This window comes from Anarhichas minor, unplaced genomic scaffold, assembly GCF_050575085.1.
Source record: "Anarhichas minor isolate MPS153535 unplaced genomic scaffold, ASM5057508v1 ptg000042l, whole genome shotgun sequence".
In the NCBI taxonomy this organism is placed as follows: domain Eukaryota; kingdom Metazoa; phylum Chordata; class Actinopteri; order Perciformes; family Anarhichadidae; genus Anarhichas; species Anarhichas minor.
Genome location: NW_027466488.1, coordinates 5,586,576 through 5,600,808, shown reverse-complemented (window position 1 = coordinate 5,600,808; position 14,233 = coordinate 5,586,576). Strand labels below are relative to the sequence as shown.

The window sequence follows — 14,233 nt, the reverse complement described above, 5'->3', positions numbered from 1 at the left end:
TTGTTAGGGGGAACCAAAAATGCTGAATCATGTACATGTATAGATCAATCAAACTATGCTCATTTGCATGAACTGTAACCTTTGAACAAAATAGATTATGAGTCTCTTATGGATATAAAGTTTATCCACCCATATCTATTTGTATCCATACTTTTAACTTTGTTTTTAGAAAACTATTTACATCCTGATGTCTAAATTAATTTTTTAGCCAGGGCTACACCTATAATGTTCAGTGTTTGCTATGATGTGAGACTCACTTGTGTGTGTGTGTGTGTGTGTGCATCTGAGACAGAGAGTCTGTCAGGGATTGGAAGACTGAACTGTCTAATTGATTGACAGCTCAGAGAGCCAAGGAAGTGACACCTGCCAAACTGTCATTCAGAGTGTATATGTTAGTGTCTGTGTCTGTGTAGGTGTGCGCGTGATCTCTAAAGTGCCATATAGGTAGAATATTCAAATAAGCCACAGAGCAAGGTTGCAGGACTCGGAAGGAATTTTAAAATGAGCACAAAAGTCACACACATACACACACACACACACAGACAGACAATGCACACTTATTTATACCTCTTAACACTTTGAAAAAGGCTCCTCTGAAAGCTCTGTTTAAAATTGTCTGAGAGACAGTGAAGAGGGGTGTTGGGGGGTGGGAGAGAATAATGATGAAATAATTGCAGTCGGAGAAGCTATTTGAGAACAGCGACGAATAACAGACAGACTGTACAGATTATACTCCTACTTATCAACCTAAGATGTATTAGACTGTATTACACTTACTTAACCAACCTCAAATCTGGAAATGTATCTGTGGCACTTATTGGTACAGCTGAAGATGCAATAATCTGTTTTTCAGATTCCTTTCAAAGAAAATAACTTTACACTTTCTTTTTTTATTCTTTGAGCGCATCAAAAGTATTTACTTATTTGAGGTAATCTTACTTGTTTTATTAATAGACAAGAAAAAACATTGGTATTGTGTGGTGTTGCCATCCAATCAGCTCGCTAGGTGGCAGTTAGTCCGTCAGTCATTTTTACATTCACATTTTTTACGAGTCTGTGTGTTGTACAGTATAATTCAACAGTATTAGCCCTTTTCTTCAATGGAGCTGTTTCCTCACAGGGAGACAGACCTGGTGCCTGGCCCAGGCCCTTTCTGTTTCCCGCATGAATTGATCTGCCGAGTTTGCCGTCACCTACAGTTCACATAATCAAAGCAGAACAATTTAACTAAATCCAGTTCTACCCAGTAATACTTCTGCCGCTCGTTTTGCGTGTTGAATTTTCTCACCACACAGTTAGGGGAGCTTCTCTGTGTGTCTGTCGGTCTCTCTGTCTTTGGGCAGCTCCTGGGGCTTTTAGACCAAACTCATTAGAAGGGGTGAGACCTCTTTAAATAATATATCTCCACTTACACTCCCTCTATCTTCTCTATCTCTTCTTCCCTTTCAAACCTCCTTCTCTTTCCTTTTCTCTGAAATGTTTCTCTCCTCTCTCTCTCTCTCTCTTCCTGTTATTTTTCATCCTCTCTTTCTCTCTCATTCCAGCTTCCTCCCACCTCCTCTGCCTGTCTGATATATTTTTTCTCTCGGCATTTGTCTCGGTCTCTCTCTCTCTCTCTCTCTCACACACACACACACACACCCCTCCCATCTTAAACCGCTCTTTTATTGGTTTCCATGGTAACTAAGAGCTGGTGCGAGAAAGAAGGAATTCTCCATGACTGTTGATAGGGTTGTGTGTGTGTGTGTGTGTGTGTGCACGTGTCTTTTAACGTGAAAAGAGAGCGAGAGAGACACACAGAGGCAAAATGAGATGGAGAGACATTGCTACTATAGAGTGCCGCCTAGAGGTTAATACACATAAACATACTGACACACAAATCTACTCTCTGAAAAGTTACTGTAACTGTTCTGCTTATGGTTTTGAAAAAGCTCAGGACTGCAGCTCAACGTTAAAAGTTTAGGACATTTTTGAAATCTTTTCCTCACTACCACCCCAAAGCATTACTCTGTGTGTGTGTGCATTTTTGTGAGACACAGACTGCGAGAGGTACATGTGTGTTCTTATGTATGTCTGGGGATGATCAAAGCACATGGATGTGTGAGAGAAAGAGAGTGACTTGCAAGGCATTTTTTGCATTTATTTGCGAGTCAGAGGGTGTAAGTGATCAAAGCGCGTGTGTGACGGCTTTTAATTAGACTGACACCTGAGCTTAGAGCAGCACTACTGGGGATTGTGGGTAGATCAAGACAAGACCTCTAGACCTGAGGGTTTGAATGAAGCAGCACAACAACTAATCCCCAAAAATATCAATCGTTATCAAGAGGCGTGGAATGAAAGAGGGTGATTACTCTGATGCTTAAGGAAACAAAAGGAAAGTAGAAAGGTATAGGAGATCAGAGGAGGAGAACGAGTTGGTGTGTGAATACAACAACTGTCTAGCAAAGGAGTAGAAACCAAAGCAAGTTTTGCTGTATTTTTATTCTAGGCATGTAAATCAGTTCTAATGAGCAAGCCATAGCCAGGAATATGGGCCCAGTCTTAATGTCCACACTCATGGTCTCAAAGGCTTTGACTTGTGTTCCTTATAAGTCTGCATGGGCTCAAGGCTTGTCCCACTGTGAAATCGGAAAGTGCTTGAGGGTTCTCCGGTTCTCTTTTTGAGCCCTTTTTGCACAGTTTCCACTGAAATGACTTTGCTAGAGGGAATTACCCTGAAGGGGTTGTACAAAAAACCCTGAAGAAGTTGGACAAACGTGAACATGTTCATAGCAGCAATTCACTTTTTTAAAACATTTATGACATGATCATGACAAATTGTTTTGATCTGTTTTGATCAAGCATTGCTAGGCTATTATTACATATTTTAAATGAGCAACAATCAATCTCAAAATCACACCCTCGCTTCTGCGTGGCCACAGACAGGCCTACATAACCCAGGCAACATATAAATTCACAAAGTGCTGTCCCATTTCTCACACAGCATTTTTAACCTCATGCTCTCACATTTTCACTGAGCACAGGGGTCATGATAATCAAAGGCTGTTAGCGTGGGTGGACATTTGGACCGGGCCACAGAAGTAAGCACACACTAGCAACCGAGACAAGAAGAGGTGAGAAAAGAAGCAATACGAATGCACCGTGACTGTGTGTGTGTGTTGATAACATTGGCAGATGTCCTTGTTGCTGATGTTTTCTACACATACACAGCCACACACATTCACAGACACTATTACACTCATTTCATCGACCTCTGCTGGCCTTACCTGCAGTATAAATGTGCACACGCCCACATGGTTTTCACACGAACGGTTTGTAACTCTCTTGGGGGTGCTGAAGATGGATCAAGCTAGTGTTAGATTTACTTCTTGTGGGTCATGCAATGGTAGTAGGGATTAATAGGCTTTTTGAAATTGCAGTATGCTGATACTGGAGATCCCACATTGTGCACTTGCGCATGTTGAGTTCGAGAGCCTCTTAAACTGTGGGAATTGCCACCTTTGACCCAGTAATACTAAAAGTCAGCCGGTTTCAATTATGAACAAAAGCATTTAATACTTCTGATGCTAAAACAGTTGCATAGTGAAGTACATTATTTACAGTTACATAGAATATGACCCGCTCACCCCGGAAACGTTACCACCACACCGTGGAACAGGAGCAAGAGAACGGAAGTTCTTTCTCTCCCGCCTTACATAGTTCAAAAAACATCCCATAATGTCCGTAGTTCCTATTGGCTAAATCCAGCTGGCTCCTCCTCTCTCAGCCAGCTAGGACCCCCCTGGCTCGGGTGATGCTCCTTCTGCGTCCGCTGCAATTGCCTGTCTAGAAATCTCTGTGTATCCCTCTGCTACTCTTTACAGTTTAATACATTCAATGACTGTCTTTTATGGCTTAACACTTCTATGATAAACATACTATATAAAGATAAGGTTTTGCAACTTTTGGCAAAAACTTCACAAGTTTCACAAGCGTAGAGCTAAAGGTGCTACAAATTCTACTAAGATACACTTCTAACTACAAATCACTTGTAACTACAAATCCTAAAACACTTCTACAATTATGAATCTTCTAATTATGTATTCCAAGACACTTCTAATTATGATTTCTTAATTATGAATTATTAAACACTATTATAATTTCTTAAAGCACAGTTCTAAACCCAAATTTCCTACACGCAGCAGCACATTCATTCACTAAAGTTTTATATTGCTACTCTGGAGAGGGTGGAGCAGAGCTGCTGTCTCAATTATATGATACAAGCCATCATATAACAGCAATTTTCTGGATTATTTTTCAAGTTTTACATCTGATATTTAGTCACCAAATACTGCTGTTGCATATTGCTCCATAGTACCACAGTATGTCTTGGTTTCAGGTAAATAAATGTGTCTGTTTTCCTAAGATACTCTCAGTCTGCCCTCACTGAAAGGCATCACTACTTTTTCAAGATATTTCCATTAGGAGCCTATTTAGATACTCAACTAGATCTTTGGTTATTTTTGTGTTATTGGCACATAGAAATAAATTTCAATCAGGAGAGACAAGTCAGATGAAGAAAAGATAATTGCTTATTATCAACAGATATGTAATGATAAAGTCTAGACAGAGACTTTGGCGCTTGGACTCTACGGGGAGATTTGTAATGGAGGGGCGTCTGCTCTGAGCAGCAGCAAGATGATAGGCTGACGATGTAATTGTGTCGCTGTGCTATTGGACAGAAGAGACCAGCTGATCAGACCAGCTGATATCAACTTACGCAATAGCTTCATATGGACACACACACACACACACACAGAGATCAAAAGCACTATATTTTGACATTATATAACAAAGCCTTGGAGCCTCAAGAGTCTAAGTGATATTTAGGGACAACATGAATTTTCTGCTAAACTTAACAACTTTTGAGCCAAATGCAGCCAGTTGGATTTTTTTAAAGTACATAAAAATAACAGATTAGAGTAGTGATACGCTTGCCAGCTTTGAGTGCAATGGGCAGTGCTCCCAGCAAGCAGGAAGAAGAAAAAAATGAAAGAAGAGGCACACGGTTAAAATGTGAAAGCTTCATTTCAACATCATTTCTATAAATGCTTAAAGCAACAAAGGGGATGAAGGTGTTTGGGCTGCCAGAAGTGTTGCACGTTTTGTTACCTTAGTTTGACAGCAGTTACAGTGTAGGCTAGTCCATAAGTATTCATTTATTGACATTCTTGTATTTGTATTTTGAATCCCACAAGCTAGATTTAAGTGAAACAATGACAATGATGTTAAAGTGCTGACCTTCAGCTTTAAGGGTATTTAAGGGTGTTGAGATCTATACCGAGTGATCACGGTTGCCTTTACAGTCCTTCAGTTTTAGGATATTGTAGCAGTACAATGATCCTAAATTACAGACAAGACAACCAAGGATGCAGACACCGGACATCAGTCCAACTGATACTTTTCAGTAAGCAAACGATAAGTGAAACTGGCTGCTCTACAGGCCTGGCAGACCACCACCAGGGAAGATACCAAGTGTATGCTTATATATGTGAGCTTAAGTCTTCAGTACCTCACTTATGTATTTATTTTGGCAAATTCAAGGGAGTTTAAGTGAGAGCCATGCTCTCTTTTTCAGAAAGGCCATGATCACAGTCAAACAGTCACACCTGGAAGCTGCCCGGCACAGTCACTGTCTGACCTGTTGGCCGGCTGGGGGTGAAGGGCTTTGCTCAGTGATAGTTACAAGGGAGGGGTAAATGTCTCTATTTCACTTTCTCCACCCAGATATATCCTACCGGTCAGGGAATCACATGAAAAATGTGTATATGGTGATTTAAAATGTAACTCTTCTTCATTCTTTAAAGTTGTACAAAATGTTTTGCTGCCTAAAGTTTTAAGTTTAAAAATTGCTGCAATCCCTATAACGTTAATCTGATGTGAACGTAAACACCCTCAAATATAAACTGAATCTCAGCACTTTAACTTCATAGTCATTATTTCATTGCAAAGTCAATATGCTGAAGTACTTTCTGTATATGTCCATTCTCTCTCTATCGTTTCACACTATACAGGGTTGGGATGGGTTCCCAGCATGCACTGGGCGAGAGGGAGTATACCTCTTGGACAGGTTGCCAGTCTCTCATGGGGCGAACACATATAGATAGACAATCATTCTTGTCAATGGACTTTTTTTTCCAGTTTTCCAATTCATCATCATCAATTTTTTTTTCCTGTGAAATTAAGGCTAGACACTACGTGCAGAAAAACACAGATCAATTTGTGCTTGCAGTCCGTGTGGTATTAGCATAAGACTAAAAGGCATGAGACTATTACTCATTACATGTAGATTTCCTTTGTCACTCAAATGGTGCAGATTAGAGTTGTTGTTATTTTCTGAGAGCAGTAAGGTCACGAGATAACGAGACTAAAAATATTTACTTAGGCTGCATCCAAGAAACATTTGAGCATGCATCATTCCGAAAATTGTAATCGTAATCTTACTTTATTGGGAAGGATTCGTAAAATGTAGTCATTAATTCAATACAAGGAATCTAAAAAGTATGCTTTTTAAAAACAAAAAAATTGCCAGTGGAGTATGTGAAGCAGTATTTGTATCGTTCTGATACAAAACCACTTGATTGGATATCTGAAAAATAATTATTTAATAGTAATTATTAACAAACATTCCTTAAAACATTGATAAGATGCTTTGTTAGTACTGTTACTCATTGTTATGAGTTGTATTGCTGTGTCTGAACATCTTCAAGTTGCTGTGTTTACGCTTTGTGTGCTGAGATTTCTATAGAATATATTGTGGGTTAATTAAGTTCTCTCTCTTCCCATTGAAACCTTCTATAATTACATCTGCACAAAGTGCAGTGCAAAGTGAATTATTTCTTACATATGGCTCTGGCAAATATGTGAACATGAAGTGCAGGATATATAATCCTGCCATTTACACAGTCCTTCCCAAATTGCATGAGCATAAAGAAGAGAGGGCTGAATTCACAGAAGATGCTCGTTGGTAAACAGGCAGAGTGCATTTCCAGACTGGTCAATCTGTTTGATGAATGACATGCATGTCATTAAGCACAGGGTGTGTCTGAAGTTGCAAAAGGGTTTGGTCTCTCATTTTGTAAAATATGCACTGTTCAAAACAAGTAAACAGTACCTAAAAATAATGAAATTCCTTTTCTCTGTCTTCCTATAGCTCCATGCGGAGGACAGTACAGTGGATTGGAAGGAGTTGTTTTGTCTCCAAACTATCCTCTAAACTACACTACAAGACAAACCTGCTCCTACTACATCACCGTGTCCACACAGTTTGGTAAATCCATAAATGATCACACCATACATTCTCACAATGGATTTGTAATTGAATCACCAACTATTTTTTTGTCTTCTTCCCTTGTCATATTTTTCAGTGGTATTTGGTCAGTTTGCTGTTTTCCAGACAGCAATGAATGACTCTGTGGAGCTGTTTGATGGAGCCAATGAGAATGCTCGATTGCTCAGCTCCCTGGCTGGGTCACATTCAGGTGAGACTCCTATTAGCTGATTTTTGTGTCGAACACAGCTGAAAGAATGCTATTAGGTCACGCTGCCATAAAAGTAATGGTTGCATTCTTTATTTATGTGAGGTAGAATAATACTATATTTTTAAAAAGCTGCTATTCAGTTGTAAGGTTGTAACACTTTGTTTGTGCTCCTTAGCACATCTCTGAAAGAGAAAAATAATAAACATTTTTGTAAGAAAGCAGCACTTGGGGGCTGTATAACACAGCACCAGTGGTCGTTATCACAATTTATTTGACAGTGATGTATTTGGTGAAAATCCATTATGGGTTATCTTTACAAGAAGAAATCAGTAGTGGAAAGCGTTCAACTGGGGCGCTACAATATAGAGTAGCACTGAAACTCCTTAACACAATCCTCCCGAGTTTGAGTGATCTCAGCTTGGCAACATTTTGAGCCACTGCACAGCATGAATCAAGATTCAGAGATGAGGCAAAATCTCTATAGATGACACAAAGAATGAAATCGGAAGAAATATTGATAACTTAGTTGTTGGCAAAATGTGCTCTCATTACCTCAGAGTTGCGTGTTCTTCTGTTGTGTGTCATGACCAGGGGGCATGCTGCAGGGGAATCCCACTGGAATTGACATTTTGTTTCTTTCTGTAGAAATAATGGCTTTTAAAATGTTTTCTTTGTAATATGTAATCAGTTGTGTGCTTGTCGAATTATGAGCTGTTGAAAAAGGGCAGCAACCGCCATTACATTTATGTGGTACGGTAGAGTTTGATGATAAACACATCAATCAAAAGAGAGGAAAAACAAAGATATCTAGATAGATTCCCAAGAGCATTTCTTTCTATTTTCACACATCTTTCTTTTGGTATGCTCTTTCCTTCATGGAGTGGATCAGTGAGCTTATTTCAACATAATATTAACTAGGAGGATTTGACAGTCTTTGTTCGGCTAAATGTAGCTGCACATTATGCAAATGTTTCCTTCCAACTACTATCCATCTAAGTTAGTTTAAAGGAAAGAGGCCAGCTCATGTAATGTAGAATGGGTGGCTTATTCCTTAAAGTTAATTTAGGTTGGAAATTCCCCTTTTGGCAAAAACTGGCAGCAAAGAATGAAACACACCAGGCTTTACGAAATAATGTTAGCCGCATCATTACCCTATCACACACGCACACATACACGCGCATACACTTAGGCAAACAGCTTTGTAGCACATTGTTCCAGCTAACTGACTGATTATCCTGACACACACACATATTAACACACGCACACGGACACCAAACGTACACATACACACACACATCCCGACGCAGCTAATGATGGTTCTAAATGTCAGCCACACCAGACCATGTTTTTTCTCGTTTATCATTGTTACTTTGTTTGTTTGTGTATGTGTGTGTGCATACAAATCTCTGTGTGTATGAGCCTGTGAGGTGGTGCGTGTGTCTTTTTTCTTGCATTCTTATTCTTGTAAGGACCACATTTTAGCAGAGAAAGGGGAGAAACCTCTACTTGAATGTGAAGCAGTACTGTTTAATTTATGGTTTTGACTGTCCGTGAAATTAACATTAATTTTGTGTTTAATTGTTTGTCCCAGGAGAGACATTGCCATTGGCAACTTCCAATCAGATCATGCTGCGGTTCAATGCTAAGAGTGGCCAATCAGCTAGAGGCTTTCACTTTGTCTACCAAGGTAACTCTCAATCTGTTTGTCTTTTTCTCTCACATACATACACTCACACACAGTAAGTTGCATTGAACTTCAACGTGAAAGTGAAACTCTCTCTACTGATAACTATATTTCTAATATGCATCCTCTTCTTCTTCTCATTTTATTCAATTACCACCATCATTGTAGCTGTGCCTCGCACCAGTGAAAGTCAGTGCAGTTCAGTGCCAGAGCCGCGGTACGGCAGGCGGATCGGTTCAGAGTTCTCAGCTGGCTCTGTGGTCCGGTTCGAGTGCAGTCCTGGGTATCTACTGAAAGGATCCAGTGCTATTTGGTGCCAGGCCGTGCCAGGTGCCCTCGCACAGTGGAATGCAACAACACCAGCCTGTATCGGTAAGGCTGACTGAGCCTAAAATGAATATAGCATGTACCAGCATCAGGGTAGGAAATTTACATATTTTTTTGGGGGTAACTTTTGCCCCCACTGACTGAAATCCAGGGGCATTTTCAAAAAATTGGGGGCACTTTTTGAAACTTGTGAAATAACATTTAACCTTTGTTCAAAATAATAAATATACTTATTTAGGCTTACAGTATATGAGCAATTGTCATCAAATGGCAATAATAATACTATTAGGCAGTAGTCTACAGATTCAAAGTGTTTTGTTAGAAACAAACGTAAATCAGACAATCATATTCAATTTTATTCTTATTTCTTTGTGGTTATTTATTGTTATTATTAAATGTTTTAAACAACTATTAACAATTATTAAGTCAACGATGCCTTGATTACATATACTTCAGTCATTGTATGGAATTATTGAGAAAAATATTTTTGTAGCACCTCAAATATTGTGATATTACCCATTTTTGTCCTGAAGATATGCATTAGTCATTGTGTGGAATTTTTGAGTAAAACATTTTTATAGCACCTTAAAAATTTAAAAAATGTGCCATTTGAAGGTACAAATTCAGTTCAGAGTTTTTACTTAGTAAATCTTAATTGACTATCAGTCAGGTATTATTCATTTCCAGCAACCCTCAAATCAAAGAATAAAGACACTTTACGCACAATTTAGGTGTATTTTCCCTTTAACTCACGAGATGCAGGTAGCATGTTTTATACTTAATGTGAATATAATTCATTTAATCTAATTTCCATGATGCAATATGTGTACTTTGTTGGCATCTTATTCTGAAAACCGGATGTTCGTCTGAAGAAACCGGATGTTGTATCACGTTAATCTTTCCGTTAACTTTCCAAGTCTTTCGCTCGCTCCCGATCTGCGCCGTTTGAATGAGTTTACCGTGAATTTCAGGATATAGGTGCATTAACATGTAAGTGTCTGCTGAGTTGACCGCAGTCTCGCAGTCACAGGTCTGATTAAGAAGCGCTCCATTTTCTTATTCGTTTAGAAAGCTCGGGGGCATTTTTTGCCCCTCTCCTAGTGATATCAGGGGCAAAATGATATTTCTTAGGGGCAGTTTTGCCCTTTGCCCTCGTGCATTTCCGACGCTGACCAGCATATAAAGTAAGACATCAGTCCTTTCTGTGAATCATCCAGTACTGGGATCTTGACATGGATTCTAACAAACTAAATGTATGCCTGTGTGAAATCTCTCTCTGCTGAGAGCCGGCCTTTTGCAAACAGCTTCAACTGTCACCTCAGTTTATACAAATAATGTTTATCATATTTTCCCTCTTTGGCTCCCTGTGGTGGTAATTTTGAACACCATATTGTCCCAGGGTATGCAGAGCAATATTCCAACAACCTGTCTTATCTGTTAGCTGTTTAGTTAATACACTTTGCCAATAAATTCATATTTTATGTCTCCATTCTAGTTCCCTGCAGTGGCAATTTGACTGAACGACGCGGTACAATATTGTCTCCTAGCTATCCTGAACCCTACCCAAACAGTCTCAACTGTCTGTGGAGGATCCATGTCAGTGAAGGGGCTGGGATACAGGTACAGATATATACACACTTGTAAATAAATATGGAATATAGAAGACGCACATAAACTTAAGAGTTTGTTATGTTCATTTATTTTCATTGTTGTCTAGATTCAAGTGATGACGTTTGCTACTGAGCACAACTGGGACTCTCTGGAGATCTACGATGGAGGAGACATGACAGCTCCTAAATTAGGGTCATTTTCTGGTATGACAATATGCTCAAACACACACACACACACACACACACACACACACACACACTCACACTCACACTCAAACACACAAACTTGTGCCCAAACACTCATGCACACAAACACTCCAGAGATCTCTGATGGATGAGATATGACAACTCCTAATCTATAGATACACACACACACACACACACACACGTATAGACTGACAGACACACACACACAAGATCTATGATGAATACGATATGTAAGTCTTAAACTATAGATACACACACATACAGTATACACTCGAGATGTATGATGGATGAGTTGTAATACCAGAAAATCTTAAATATAATAAATGTCAGAAAAGACTTAGAATTCATCCAATTTCCAGGTAGTCGGTAAAAGGAAGAGAAAAAAGGAGGAAGGGAGGGAAGGGAAGAGTTTCACTGCAAGGGTGAGTGAAGGATGGAAGAAAATAGGAGAGGAAGAAGACAGTGAGGGATAAATAATGATCTAACCTTTTACGATTTCCCAGCGGAGTTTCCCCTGTGACCTGCCCCAAGCACATGCTTGTCACACACCTATCACACATAAAACATGCTGCCCATAGGGCAACACACGCACACAGCTCCACAAGTTACTGTGCCCTTCTCAAGAAAGCACACCGGGGAGCTGCCCACTATAACCACAGTGATGGCCTCTGAGCAGCTTCTGGGGCAGATGAGGGTTGCTTCACATAAGGACAACAAAATGCTGGCTGTCCATGGAGGGCCAGGGGTCATTCACCTTCATTTCCCTTTATGCCTCTTGGCATGTAGGGCAGCAACAAAAGTCTTCCACTCCTGTCTGTCCTGGGCGAGTCGCTGGATGGTGCCCCATGAGTGGTTTAGGCTCTGCATCTCCTTCTCCACAGTTCTTCTCCATGTGTTTCTTGGTCGGCCTCTTTTTCTTTTCCCTTCTGGTGTCCAATGTAAGGCTGTTCTTGTAATATCAGCAAGATATTTTCTCAACACATGTCCTATCCATCCCCATCTTCTTCTCATTATGATGGTCTCCATGCATTTTTGTTGGCATTTGTCATACAGGTCTTCATTTGAAATGGTGTTTGGCCAGAACATGTGCAGTATTCGTCTTAAACTCTTGGTGTGGAAGGTTGATAGTCTGTTGAGGTCTTCTTGTGTCATTCTCCAGCAGTCAGAACTGTACAATAGGGTGGATAAAACACAGCTCTGATACAATTTCAGTTTGGTCTTGATGGTGTACTGCTGTGACCTCCATATGTTATTCACCTTCTCTACACATAATCTCCCTGCTGGTCCTGTGATTTAAACAATACTGATGGTCAAAATCTTTTTTTGTTAAAAAAGCATCAGCATCTATTTTTACATAATTTCTCCATTTATGCCCATTGTCGTGTCACACACACGTGTATGCTATGTTTTTATATTCGGTCTTATGTTTATCTCTGTCTTTTACAGGAACAACTGCTCCTGCCCTCCTCAACTCAACGTCCAATCAGCTCCTCCTGCACTTTCAGAGTGACATCAGTGTGGTGGCAGCAGGTTTTCACCTAGAATACAAGAGTGAGTTAAAGCTTAGATTTATAGACAGATAGACAGATATAAATGGTAGATTGAGTGTATGCTGCTGAGGAGGAACAACTAAGTAGTGAATATTGGGTGCCTTCTCTCCAGAATCCACAAATGCTCACAAACCCGCTGACACACTTGATCACAAACACACATCGCTGCAGCTTAAACTCCAACATGAAATAACACGAGTCAGTGACCTGAACTGGTACTGCCCGAAAGCATGCACACACTGACTCAAAATTGGAGCGCACACACACAGAACACACACCTAGAGTGAAACACATAGACTCAGACACGTACATACACATACACAAGTGCTTTTGCTTGTGTCATACATGCACATAAGTCCAAAAAAAAGGCACATTCACACACAAATGTGTAGACAGACAACGGTATAGACATGGATATTAACATCAGGCATTTCCACACATACACACCTGTCAGGGCATGGTTGTGCTTTTCAGTCCTTTGTAGTTGTTTTAGCTTAGAATCACTTCCAGATCAATGAACATGTCCCCTTTTGAGAGTATGAGAGCATTAGTGTGTGTTTGCACACACATTTCTTTGTGTGTATTGTTGTGTGTGTGGGTGAGTATGTGTGTGTGCGTGTAGGTGAGTGCACATATCAACACGCACTAATAATAATGAGAGCCTGGAAGAAAGGTCTCTTTTAGGGACAGTTCATCATGTCTATTTCATTGAGGTCACTCTCATCTTTTAAGTGAGGCTTTTATTACTGGATGTGACAGATCCTTGTGTGACACTTGCATTTGAACTTCCTGTGTGATATCCTAAATAATCATCAGACGAAAATGGTACTCCTTGTGGGTCAAGCCCACAGACTGTATATAAGAAATGGACATAGTCACGGTGATGTCACTCACTGGTCTGTGTGCTGAAGTTATGAAGCCTCGAGTTCAGCATTTTGTCCGTCTTGGTTTTTGTCCGTCACCATCTTGGCTTTGTGCAACTAAAAGTGACTCGAGAAGGTCGAGCTAATTTAAACCAAACACTGAATAAGGCATTTTTAGGCGACCAAAACAGTTACAGTGAACTTTCTTTAACTAAAAACACACTGAGAAAGGTTAACAATATTGAAGAAGACTTGAAACTAGCAATTGAGACCATAAACTCATGTTTACAATGTTTACTGAGATAATAAATCAAGTGAGATGTAGGGTCATTTTCTCATAGACTTCTATACAATTGGACTTCTTTTTGCAACCAGAGGAGTCGCCTCCTGCTGGCTATCTCAAAGAATGCACTTCCGCCCGCATTGGCTTCACAACGGAGGTTGCCGCCTTGTCAAGCTCATTATTTTTATG

General features: G+C 39.9%; 1 protein-coding gene across 1 annotated transcript in view; it reads left to right on the top strand.

Moving 5' to 3' along the window:
• LOC142970066 (CUB and sushi domain-containing protein 1-like) overlaps nucleotides 1-14,233 on the top strand; it is a 362,809-nt gene that overhangs the window by 286,389 nt on the left and 62,187 nt on the right. Inside the window, exons 33-39 of the mRNA XM_076110217.1 lie at nucleotides 7,193-7,309; nucleotides 7,407-7,520; nucleotides 9,112-9,207; nucleotides 9,373-9,576; nucleotides 11,027-11,151; nucleotides 11,249-11,345; nucleotides 12,795-12,899. Of these exons, the coding sequence (XP_075966332.1) occupies nucleotides 7,193-7,309; nucleotides 7,407-7,520; nucleotides 9,112-9,207; nucleotides 9,373-9,576; nucleotides 11,027-11,151; nucleotides 11,249-11,345; nucleotides 12,795-12,899 (858 nt within the window). The remainder of the gene's footprint in view (nucleotides 1-7,192; nucleotides 7,310-7,406; nucleotides 7,521-9,111; nucleotides 9,208-9,372; nucleotides 9,577-11,026; nucleotides 11,152-11,248; nucleotides 11,346-12,794; nucleotides 12,900-14,233) is intronic.